Here is a 12906-nt window from a genome sequence, read left to right as displayed (position 1 = left end):
TGGAAGGATTTTGCAACTGGAGACGTGGTGGGTTTTAGCACTTGAGAAATGTACATTGAAGTAATTTCTAAGCTGTGGGCTGGGACACCCTAGACTGCAAGTGTGCTGTGGGGCCCACAAACAAACCAGAACTTTAGGTTTGCACATTTAAACTGGATTAACACCCTTTGTCCTGGAGCAACGAATCCACTTAAGATAACAGCCGTGGACTTCTTGTGCTTTGGCAGGGAAAATACACGGAAAGTTGGATTGCTAACAGAAAGACGTGTAGAACCTTGTTAAGCAAAGTGAGGTGAATGCAGGGCCGGATTTAGGTTTGATGAGGCCCTAAGCTACTGAAGGTAATGGGGCCCTTTAGATGTCCAGCTGTCTTTTGTCAACAGCAAATTGTCGCTGTTTTTTGTGTTGAAGAGCCAATGTGTTGTAGTGGTTAAGAGCGGTAGTCTCGTAATCTGGGGAACTGGGTTCGCGTCTCCGCTCCTCCACATGCAGCTGCTGGGTGACCTTGGGCTAGTCACACTTCTTTGAAGTCTCTCAGCCCCACTCACCTCACAGAGTGTTTGTTGTGGGGGAGGAAGGGAAAGGAGAATGTGAGCCGCTTTGAGACTCCTGAAGGGGAGTGAAAGGCGGGATATCAAATCCAAACTCCTCCTCCTCTTCTTCTTCTTCTTCTTCTTCTTCTTCTTGAATATATGCTATATGGTAATTTATGGACCTAATAGGTATCTAAAGCCATTTGCACATGCAGAATGTAGGCACCCTATATATAGAAATGAGCAAACCAGTGGTATTTTAGGGAGCTGGCTAGCAGGTGGGGCCCATTCCTTACATCATAGGAGCCTACACAACACAAAACACTGTTGCTGTATGTAGGTTTTATTTTATTTGTTGTTTATCTTATATTTTGGAAATGTACATCCAGGGTTTTTTTCCTTTAAATTTTTTTGGGGACCCCAGCAGAGTCGGGCCCTAAGTTATAGCTTGTTTAGCTTATACGTAAATCCAGCACTGAGGATGACAACTGTTTTGCAAACAAACCAGGATGTATGCTCAGTGAAGATAGGAGGTAATCCAATCTCCATCTAAGATTTGTGCAAACTAATAAATCATCTGGAGGGGCCCAATAGAGCACAGATTTCTGCATCTATAATCTATAAATCATCTGGAGGGGCCCAATAGAGCACAGATTTCTGCATGCACAACGGAAATTCCCCACCTCTCCTCTACCAGTGCACCCCTCTGAATCTGTTCTGGGGGTTCCTATAACAGATTTTGGAGGGCATGAGGTGTGCAGAATGAGGAGGGGGAAAATTCCATTGTTCAAGTAGAAATCCTTGGATTCTTGTGTCTTTTTAGTAGAATACTGCCCCTCACTCTGTGGCCCTCAGCACCTGCTGCCTGATGCAGCTGCTTCTCTCTGTCTAATGATAGAGCCGCCCTTGGTTGCAATTGGACTCTGGTTACAAGGGAAGCATCTCTTGGGCGTCTTTAGGCTGTTTCCCTCCTGTTAGTCCAGGGAGCTTCTGGCTTAAATATGAAATGATTGTGTGGTTTTCGAGGCTTGCAGCCAACTGATTGAGTTGCAGAGAACTTTTAAGCAGGCAGAATGGGAACGATGCTCATTTGAACCAAGAGAAAGAGTGCAAAATTAATTACAAATGCAAATATGTTTGAGTCCTAAGAATAGCTGCCTTTGTAGCTAACTGTGCACTATAAATATCCAAGGTAGAGCTAATCATCTATTCTCACCCAGTGAAGGGAATGAATCCTCAGAAGCTCCTACAATCAGATGTGGGTCTTACATAAGTAGGGTTGCCAATTGACCAGAAAAAAAGCAGCTCAGCCTACTCCTGTGCTTATAACAGAGGAGTGTGTTGGAATCATTTGAAAACCCAACAGTTACCTGTCAATTGCTGCTGATTAAACTTCTATCAACTGGACTCAAAAAGTTAGAAACCCTATACACAAATACGACATTTACTTTAATTGGTATCTTCTTTAATCCTACAACATTTAGTCAACAGATTAACCTTGGTTATGCGTTGCAGAGATAGTTTTGTGAGATTTATTTGTGTGTGTTGTTCTTATCATTTGACAATATTTAATCTGTAAGTATTTGTGGCGATCAGCCTTCTTTATGGTCCAGCTCTTACTTCCATACATCACTACTGGGAAAACCATAGCTTTTATTATACGGACCTTTGTTGGCAAGGTGATGTCTCTACTTTTTAAGATTGTTTGTTACCTGTCGGATTGTCGGATTGTTTGTTACCTGTCATTGATAAATCTCCATTTTGCATCTATTTTTGCCCCTTTGGGGATGCTTTGTTAAAATGTTCTTGGTGTGAGTTCCTAGAGCTGCCATCCTCCAGGGTTCAGCATCCAGCCCCACATGTTTAGAATTGCAGAATCATAGAATTGTAGAGTTGGAAGGGACAACAAGGGTCATCCAGTTCAACCCCCTGCAATTCAGGAATCCTTCGCCCAACATGGGGCTTGAACCCACAACCCTGAGATTAAGAGTCTCGTGCTCTACTGCCTGAGCTATCCACATGCAGAGCCCAATAAAAACCACCGTATTGGAATCTGTAAATATAAATGTATAGGGAGAACTGCCCTTAGCTATACATTACAGGAGATGCACTGGCCCACATCTTTCCCACACGGTCCCCCTGGTGATGTCTCGTAAAAGTGACATGTCATGTGATGTCATCATGGTCAGCATCCCTCCTCTCCAGTTCATTGATCACTGTATGTAGGAGGTGGGGAAACAAATGACTTCCTTTTACCAGGGACAGGAGCTGTGCATCCTGTGTAATAAATATCTAGGTAGGCCTTTAGATGGTTTGCAAACCAAAGAATTCTCCAAAGCATAGCTAATGCAAATCATGCTTCTTAGCTGTGCCTTGAAATCTCCCAACGCCACTTCATTTCCTATTTATCCAAGGCCTGGGCTCTTAAAATAATCATATATTCATGGCAGACTTTGGAGCACTGATTCATTTTTGAAGTGGTTTTTGGCGCTGGACCAGTTGCTTGCCTCTCTAGTGTGTTATTTTGTGCTGAAATCCCAGCATAGGGAAGTCAATGGGAAATTCTGAGAACCAGCCGACACCAAATCACTAGGAAGAAACCTGAAAAGGAGATCTAAGGCGTTTTACACAGTGAATATTCTTGCTGCATTTCAAGTCAAATTTGCCCATCACTGTACACGTACCCATGGGCTGATGTGTGTTGAAGTCACCTGCCGTGGGTGGAGTCTGGGGGGTGATGTCCTCACCTGATGGAATTGCCTGATTGGTTTCCCACCCTGACCTCCACCTTTGGAAATTGTGATGGAAAGGAAGACTTCACATACCTGGGATTCAGCGTGCTTCAAGTAAGAATACTGTGCTCCAGATCGCTTGAAGTTGACTTGAGGGAAGCCATGTCAAAATGCAGTAGTTTACTAGAAATTGCAGGATAGGTCTGGATCCTGTGTAATCTCATGTGTACATGGATGCCCTACTTAGGGCAAGGTCTTCAGAAGCTGCTGCAGGGAAGAGATGGAGTATGGCCACTTTGAGGATTGGGAGGACTATGATTTCCAAAGCTGTTGCAGCAAACTTCATTGTGCTGTACTTTGATTCTGATGACGGTTTTATTGTACGATTGCTTTATTTAATGTGTGGTGCTTCTATTCCCTCTCATCGATCAATAATCTGTTCCTGCTTCTCCTCCCCCTCCTCTGTTTTGTTACTCTCAGCGTTTTCAACCCAGTTAACTACTTTTATAACCTTGGGTATTTTTATTTATTGTAGACACGGATCGAGCTTTAGCACTTCTGGAAGATTATTGCAAGAAGCTGAAAAAGCCAGAAGAGCAGCCACTGAAAAAGGCCATTAAAAAGGTGATGGGCATCTTTAAAAGCAGCTTATTCCAGGCATTGCTAGGTACGTAAATCCGGCTAATGCTTATTTTTTCTTCATGGTTGTTATGATTCATGCAATTGGGTGCTGAAGATGTATGGCTCTTAGATGATTCTCATAGATTGGCTTGGTTAACGGGGTCATGTGAACAACTAGCCTGATGTGGGGATGTTCCATGTTCCATAGTTTATTAACTATGGTTGCTTGTAGGTGGTAATCACCATAAAGTAAAGAATTTGAAAGACCACCTTCTTCCCTATAGATCAGTTCAGGGCTTAAGATAACAGAGGTGGCGCTTCTGGTGGTTCCACTACTCTCAGAGGTTTGGAGGTGGGCAATGGCAGCTTGTGAGAGAGCCTTCTAGGTGATTGCTCCAAAAATGTGGAGCTTCCTCTCTACAGAGGAGGGGGCAACATAGATTTCCAGCTTCTTTTGTTTGCTGAAGATACACTTGCCCTCCTTTCCTTGCCCTCCTGAAAATTGAAAAACGTGTTTTGGTGCCTCTCTTGGCAGAAAACATGACCTACCTATTTCTGATTCTAGTGTTACAGGTGTTTGCTTGTTTGTTTAACTGTCCTATCTGTTTTTATATGCTGTAATTTGCTTCTCATGAAGGGTGGGTTAGAAATACAATAAAAATAAATGGTGATGTGGAACTTTTCTTGCTCTTTCATTTTCCTGATGTAAATGATCCTGCCACCCTGTCAAGCTGCTGTCTGCTCTATTATGGGTACCTATAAGCTTCCCAGATGGGGCAAATAGAAACTTTGGGGAAATGTTTTACATTGGGAAAATGATTCAGTTTTGGCATTGAGGGCACAGTTGCCACTTGTCAAAATTTAGAGGTGGAGGATTTGATAATGTATCTCCAATGTTGCCTTGTTATGTCTGGCCAAAAGAGGAGGTTGAAGATATGCTTTGCTGTGACTCTGGGAGGCGAGAGATTGTTCTGTCGAATATGCCTGCCTTTGGAGATAGTAAGTGTCCAATAGTTTTGATAGGGACAGGCAATCGCCTTCCTGTTTGCTCTGTGTTCAGAGAGTTGAGCGCTGTGATTTAAGAAGAAGAAATTGTAGCGACCACCATCACCTCCTCCTCATCTCCTTCCATAAGACCAAATAACTGGCCATGGGAAAAGTGGAGATGGAAGTAGCAGGTGCTTGTTGACATCTTCTGGAGTGTCTGTTCCAACCAGAATCCCTGGTGGGAACCTGATGCTCTGGAGCTTTCACTTTGAAAGAAATGGGAGGTGGAGTGTTTGTGTGATTCTGGGTCTGTTCCCGGTCACCGATCGGTGCTTCCATAGACTTGGAAGAGTGCCTTTTCCTATCACCCTCTCCACGTCCTCCTTCCTCATGACATGTCTGTTGGCATCAGGGAAGGAGAATGAGTAGGAAGTGGTGAAAGGCCCTTGGAGAGGGTCTGACAGAGGTGGACATAGTCTTTTCTGATCCTCCTTGGAAGAATTCAAGCAGGTATCACCTTGTGGTTGAAATTCAGCTCTAGTCTTGGAGACAGAAGGTGACAGCCATCTGTCTTGTTTGTCGGTATGTGCAGGGCATAAATTTCCATGTCAATCAGTGCATGTTGTGTCCTTGAGGGACACAAAGCCAAAAGGCTTGCTTTCAAGACTGCTACAAAAGTGGTGTTGTTATTTCCTGTGATTTCGGGTTTTTCTTGGGGTGGCTAAGATGATTTGTAAGGGAGAAAAAGGAGAACTGCTTGAACCAAAGCTTTCCTTCCATTGTGTTCTTCATCACTTGTTGCGATAAACAGGAAAGAAGTTTCCCAGCCTGTTGATTTAATTCTTTTTATATCTATTAAAAAAACCCACAAATGCATTTATTCTCTCCATCTACCCACTTGAGATGACCTTTCTTCACTCCCGTGGTGCTTTTAAAATTTTATTACGGAGATTTTGGAATGGCGAAACATGCATAATCTCTCATTACAAAATTGTTTTGCTCTTTGAATGCCTTGGATTGGCTGATACTCAATAAGTGACTGTGCAACTGTATTCCAAGGTTGTAAGAGGATGCTGTTACATAATAAAACCTGATTATTATATAATCGTTACATATAATAATCACACTTCTGACATCTGTTTGGGACCACGTTTGATAGGCTGCCTAGTAATGTGTTTCTGCATTAAAATTCACACTAATGTCATATGGTCCCTGTGCTTTGGTTTCCAGTCTTATTCCTTTTTTAAAAAAATCTGTTGTGCGTTCGTCGATTTTTGTCCTGAAAAGTTGCTTATAACTCTGAATATTCACAGTGCTTGTGGCAGGTTGCAAATGTTAAAATCTAACAGAACAGAACCAAAGGAGAAGCCAAAACCTCACCAGTAAAACACACACCACCACAGCAACAACAACAACAGCAAACAAGATAACTCAAAGTTTAAACTCGTAAAAGCCTCTCTACTCTCCAAAAGCTAATATTTTTAAAGGTAAGCGTTTCACATAAGCAAAACCAAAGCAAACGTTAAGAGAGTTGGGAGTGAGGAAGATGCAGAATTGCCTTGAGGCGGCGGTTTGGAAGGTGATTAATAAATCCAAGTTAATAATAATGAATAATGCACCAACTAGGCCTGAAGGTTTTAACTGGGATGGGTGCGATCAGTGTTCCTGCTTACTCCGCATCCAAGTGCTACAGCTTCCAAGATCCTTCCTGCTTTCTCTTCTTCGGCTCTTTATCTTTAAATCAGACTCTGAAGAGCAGAGAGCCATTCAAATGAAGGAGCCTTCAAAGAGAGGGCTGAGGACAAATGGTCCCTTAATTCCTCTCCCATTGTGGCTTCCCAACAATTGATACAAAGAGGCAAACTGCCTCTGAACATATACGAAGAGCACTGCTGGTTGAGGCAAATGACCCACGTAGTCAAGAATTCTGTCATCTTAGTGTCTGACCAGATGTCTATGGGAAGCTCATAAACAGGATGTGAGCGCAACAGTGCTCTCCTCACTTGCAATTTGTAATTTGCACTTGGGCAAAATTGGGCAATTTGCACTCCTCACTTGCAATTTGCACTTGGGCAAAAAAAAAATAAAAAAAAATGAGAGGCACAAATACAAGATGGGTGACACCTGGCTTGAGAGCAGTACATGTGAAAAGGATCTAGGAGTCTTGGTTGACCACAAACTTGACATGAGCCAACAGTGTGATGCGGCAGCTAAAAAAGCCAATGCAATTCTGGGCTGCATCAATAGGAGTATAGCATCTAGATCAAGGGAAGTAATAGTGCCACTGTATTCTGCTCTGGTCAGACCTCACCTGGAGTACTGCAGAACCTGCAGTTCTGGGCACCACAGTTCAAGAAGGACACTGACAAACTGGAACGTGTCCAGAGGAGGGCAACCAAAATGGTCAAAGGCCTGGAAACGATGCCTTATGAGGAACGGCTAAGGGAGCTGGGCATGTTTAGCCTGGAGAAGAGGAGGTTAAGGGGTGATATGATAGCCATGTTCAAATATATAAAAGGATGTCACATAGAGGAGGGAGAAAGGTTGTTTTCTGCTGCTCCAGAGAAGCGGACATGGAGCAATGGATCCAAACTACAAGAAAGAAGATTCCACCTAAACATTAGGAAGAATTTCCTGACAGTAAGAGCTGTTTGACAGTGGAATTTGCTGCCAAGGAGTCTGGTGGAGTCTCCTTCTTTGGAGGTCTTTAAGCAGAGGCTTGACAACCATATGTCAGGAGTGCTCTGATGGTGTTTCCTGCTTGGCAGGGGGTTGGACTTGATGGCCCTTGTGGTCTCTTCCAACTCTATGATTCTATGATTCTATGATTCTATGAATTCTCAAATATTGTTATAATAACAATAACAATAACAATAACAATAACAATCCTCCACTCATATGACTGGGTTTCCTCACTGGGCACACTACTTCTACTACCGTGGAGGTCGAACATAGCCATCGTGGTTGGTAGTGACTGGTAGCCTTATTCTCTCAATTTCTCATTTTACCCTTCTTAAATTCGGTTCTCCGCGTTTCTGCAGTGATTTGCAATTTCTTTAAAAATCCTCATGAAAATTTGCCATAACTTTTCTCCTGATAGACACTTTTCATGCAAACCATATTCCTCGAGATATTTTTTCATATGTTATTTACACGAATGTGTTCATTTCTAACGCACCGTTTTCCCCAATGCATGAATGACTGTGCGCATTGATGGAGATCTGCATCACAAAAAAATTGAGAAGTGCGAATTTTGTAGGGTTATTGGGTTTCAGTTCACTTATTGGTTTGAGAAGTGCGAATTAAGGAGTTTCTCATTAAAATCAAATTGAATTTGTCTCCCATGCCTAATGTTGGGGCCGGCTGCAGTTCCAGAAAATGGTGACCCCAGAACTGTGACTAGGATTTTCGGAGGTGCAGCTTTTAATTATGGGGAGGGGAAACCCCACAAATACTGGGGCCTGGATTTCCTTTCGCTTTGCATTCAGCCCCTGAACCTTAGTAGAGATGCTTCTAAGCAGCATAATCTTTTAAGACGTATCATGTTTCCCTAGCAGAGGAATCAGGGCTCATTACTAGGTTGCTGTAAGAGTAATAAATATGAATGAGGCCTTGATTATAGAAACAGATGAATAATTGAAATGGAGAACTGAGAGGCTGGCAGTGCCGTGGCTAGAGGGTAGTTTATCAAAGGATGCTCTATTATATATAATAAGTGCCATCTTGGCAATCTCAATCCACTCAGCCATGCTGCACCAAAACAGGCATCCTACAGTGGCTGGCTGTAGTCTTCATACCCATCGAAGAAATGAGGCATATATTCTAGTTTTTTAAAAATATAATACCGAGCCCATCTGGCTGGGTTTCCGCAGCCACTCTGGGTGGCTCCCAACAGAATATTAAAAACACGATAAAATATCAAACATAAAAAACTTCCCTAAACAGGGTTGCCTTCAGATGTCTTATAAAAGTCAGATAGTTGTTTATTTCCTTGACATCTGATGGGAGAGCATTCCACAGGGTGGGTGCCACTACTGAGAAGGCCCTCTGCCTGGTTCTTTGTAACCTCACTTCTCGCAGGGAGGGAACTGCCAGGAGGCCCTTGGCACTGGACCTCAGTGTCCGGGCTGAACGATGAGGGTGGAGATGCTCCTTCAGGTATACTGGGCCGAGGCCATTTAGGGCTTTCAAGGTCAGCACCAGAACTTTGAATTCTGCTCGGAAACGTACTGGGAGCCAATGTAGGTCTTTCAGGACCAGTGTTATATGGTCTCAGCGGCCACTCTGAGGCAAAAGTAGGCAGGGCAACAGCTGTGTGCTTTAGCTCAGTACTGAAGACCCATGCAAAAGTCACAAAGTTTCTGACAACAGCACACATTTCTTCCCCTGGCTAGGCAAGATGTATTGCCATAGTTCAAGGACGCATTCTAGTCAGGCAAAAAGGCACGGCCAATGGGGCAAGGGCGCTTCCCAGCCAAATAAATCCACACGGTAGAAAGCAACCTTTTCATTGTCAAAGATAACATCCATGGTCGCTTCTGTAGATATCTTCGCACACCAATCTAGTGTCTAGGCAGTGTCAGGGACTGGCTGGATGGCAAAGTGTGGTGGGAGACGACAAGTCAAGATCCCCACCCCCCAGGGAGGACACAGAGGGGGAAGCAGGAGGTTTGAGTGAACACGGGGGCTCAGAATAAGAAAGCCGTTCAAGGGACAGGGCTGGGCATCGAGGGACTCAATACGAGTGCAGACTCTGGCAGAGAGGAGCCAGATGCTGTTTTGGTTGCTCAGCGGCTGGGCAATCCCTCTGCAACTACTTCTCCACTGACACCCATGTCACAAAGAGCCTTGTACATTGCTGAGCCATGGGCCAGACTGGTCCAAAGGGGGGTCCCTCCCCCTCACAGCAGTTTACGACAGCTTGGGATGAGTCTAGGAGGAGAGGGCTAAAGAGGGACCAGATTAGCCTAGAATGAACTCAGTTGTGTTTTTACTTTTGTGAATAACAGGTGATTGCATGTCACGTCTCAAGTCCCCTTTCCTGACCTGTGGATGAACCTAACAGCCTCTTGATAGGCAGCTATTCCCAGGTCCGCGCTCTACAGAGCAGTTGCCACAACAGGGGACCACTTTAAGTACCTTCCACCAGTTTATGCACCTTCCCCTGACTGGCTGCCTACACGCAGCCAGAGGCTATGCCTGCATGGAAGCCTCCTCTGCTCATCCCCTTTCACCCCCTTCCTGGTTCTGGGAGAAAGTGGTGCAGAAGAGGGCGGGGAAGCCCTTCCAACCCACCCTCTGCTCCACCCTCCAGCTCTGAAACTTCCCCTGTCTCAGACTCTTGCCTTATGGCTGATACAGGTTCCCCCAAATCTGCTGTCTGCTGAGTCAGACTCCAGCCCCTCTTCCCCTGCTGCACACTCATCAGTGTCTTGCCCGTCCCTGACATTGGCATGGCTTGGAGAGGGTCCCGGGGTCCAGATAGAGTTCCCTGTGCCTTGGCTTCCTGTCCCTGCCTTAAAAGTGCAATGGTGGAAGGGGTGGGGGATCCAAATGGGGAGAAAAAAATGATGCAGGTAGTGTGCCAAGAATTGCATGTCTGCCTTTCCCCACTGTCGGGGAAAAAAAAAAACATTGCATGCAGAAAGCTAGTGTATCAGGGAGAAGAATTCAGTCGAACCTCCCTGGTATTCTGTTTCTCTGCAGCCACATCTCTCCGTCTCTGATACACCACATAACATTTCTCTCATCTGCAGGAAGGTGGACTCTCTTGCACTGGAGGTTTTTAAGCAGAGGTTGGATCGTCATCTCTCAGGAATGCTTTGGTTGAGATTTCAGGGCATTGGACTAGATGACCCGCAGGATCCCTTCCAATTCTATAATTCTATGATTCTGTTATATTTCCCCACCTTCTCTCGGCCCAAGTGCATTTCTCCCTCTCTTCCGCAGGCCAAACATACAGGCCACAAACATGCAATACCTCCCCTTCTCTCCCTCCCTGTCTCTCTTTTTAAAATTATAATTTATAATTTTCAATTTTATACATTTCAATAATTTTACAATCATCTTAACATTTCAAATCTTGACTTCCTTCCCCCTCTTTCTTCGGTTCCTTGAATTTATCTTTTAATATTTTCTGCATATCCAAATTATCTTAATTTGCTCATTTATTCATCTAGTTTAAATATATGCTATTATAAAACTGCAGGTTATTACAATAATCCTGCCAATGTTCTTAACTGTTTACAGTTTATTTGTAAATATTCAATAAACCATTTCCATTCTTTTATAAAAAGTTTGTTATCTTGATTTCCTGATTTTTCTGGTAAATTTCAACATTTCTGCATATTCCGTAAGTTTCTGTATCCATTCTGCCTTTGCTGGGACTTCTCCTTCTTTCCATTTTTGGACAGGTAACATACTTGCTGCTGTAGTTGCATACATGAATAGGTTTCTATACAATTTAGGTAGTTCTGTCCCTATAATTCCCCAAAGAAAAGCTTCTGGTTATTTATTGTTGTTGTTGTTGTTGTTTTACGAAAGTTACTTTAAACATCTTTTTTAATTCATTATATATCATTTCCCAGTAAGCTTTAACCTTACTACAAGACCACCACATATGATAAAAGAATCTTCTTTCTCTTTACATTTCCAACACTTATTTGATTTGGATTTATACATTTTTGCCAATACCCTCCCTGCCTCTCTTACCAAGTGCATCCCTCTTGGTCGCAACAAACACACACCAAGTGTACTTGAGCAACTGCCACATGTGTTCAGAAAACCCCCTCCATGGGCAAAGGAAGTGAGCAAATGGGGTGATTTCTGACACCCCTTCCTCCCTGCACCCAGACATTGCAAAAAAGAGCCCCGTCATGGGTTAGTGAAGACAATACTGAGCAAGATGGACCAATGGTCTAAGGCAAAGCGTGTTCTCCTTCATGGAGAGCACGTGTTGCGGTGGGGGCTGCCAGGACACTCCAAAGTTGTGGGGTGGGCTTATTGACCATTGGCCACTGATGCGATTGGGCTTCCCTTCTTGTTGGGAAGAAGTTAATGTTGCCATTTGTTGATTGACAGCCAGAAATGCTAAAACTCCTTGCATGAGGCTAGGGCTTCCTCTTTTTGCCCATGCATCGGATTACCCATCCCCCCCTCCCTAGAATTAGGGTTGATCGCTTTCACCTTGTGTAATGGTTATAAGGGGTTACTTTTGCGTAAGTTGCCGTTACTTTTGGCTAGATCGCCTGGCTAACCATGCCTCGGCTGACAGCCCTCACTCCGTGGCTGTTCAGTCGCTTGCAGAATCCGTCAGTGGGCGTTTCTTGAACCTCTTCCAGCATAGAAACTGTTTGACGCCAAGTCTCCGCCTACTCTCCCTGCGCGGGACTCTTCTGCGCAAGGAAGGAGTGGGCAGAGGCGTGCCCGTGCTCTCTCCACTGGTCTCGGGTGAAGAGTCTTGGAGACCCCTCTCCGAATCCTCCATCTCCCTCCCTTCTCTACTGGTGTTACGTTGAATTCCTTCCCCCCTGCTGGTCCCCTCTCCTGCATCGCTTTGGAGCCTTGCCTCCACCTCTCGCTCCGATGTCCGTTCCCTGACACCTTGCTATGCCTGTCATGGGGTCATCTGCTCTTGGGGCAGGGGCCCGGTAGGAATTTTGTCTATCTGGCTGATTGGCTGGGGCCATTTGGTTTTTGCCTACTGCATAGCAAATCGTCACAACTTGTAAGGTTGCAGTTAGGCATTGGTTTATGGTTTGGTTGGTTGAGGGGCATGGATTGGCTGTGCCTGCCCCTCTAATGCTGCTGCTGCAAGGGATTCCGTTAAAGGAATCGGGGGCTAACTATTGCTTGTCCACCCTGTCAAGGGGGCTCGGGGCCACTGCAAGAGCTCCTGGCTGCATTTGGGGTGGGCTGAGGGCAGGTTCCCTGCTCCGTCGCTACCCCCAAGTGTATTCCCCTTTTCTGACTTTCACATCGTGCGGAATGTCAGTCTGTCCCCCATGGTGGGGGCAGATAGTCTCAACCAATGC

General features: G+C 44.6%; 1 protein-coding gene across 1 annotated transcript in view; it reads left to right on the top strand.

Moving 5' to 3' along the window:
• Positions 1-12906, top strand: part of DLG2 (discs large MAGUK scaffold protein 2) — an 880772-nt gene that overhangs the window by 17370 nt on the left and 850496 nt on the right. Inside the window, exon 3 of the mRNA XM_081859540.1 lies at positions 3801-3932. Within this exon, the coding sequence (XP_081715666.1) occupies positions 3801-3932 (132 nt within the window). The remainder of the gene's footprint in view (positions 1-3800; positions 3933-12906) is intronic.

This window comes from Podarcis erhardii (genome assembly GCF_964252035.2).
Source record: "Podarcis erhardii genome assembly, chromosome: 4".
In the NCBI taxonomy this organism is placed as follows: domain Eukaryota; kingdom Metazoa; phylum Chordata; class Lepidosauria; order Squamata; family Lacertidae; genus Podarcis; species Podarcis erhardii.
Note: the sequence above shows the minus strand (reverse complement) of the source record. Positions and strands in the feature narration are given on the sequence as shown.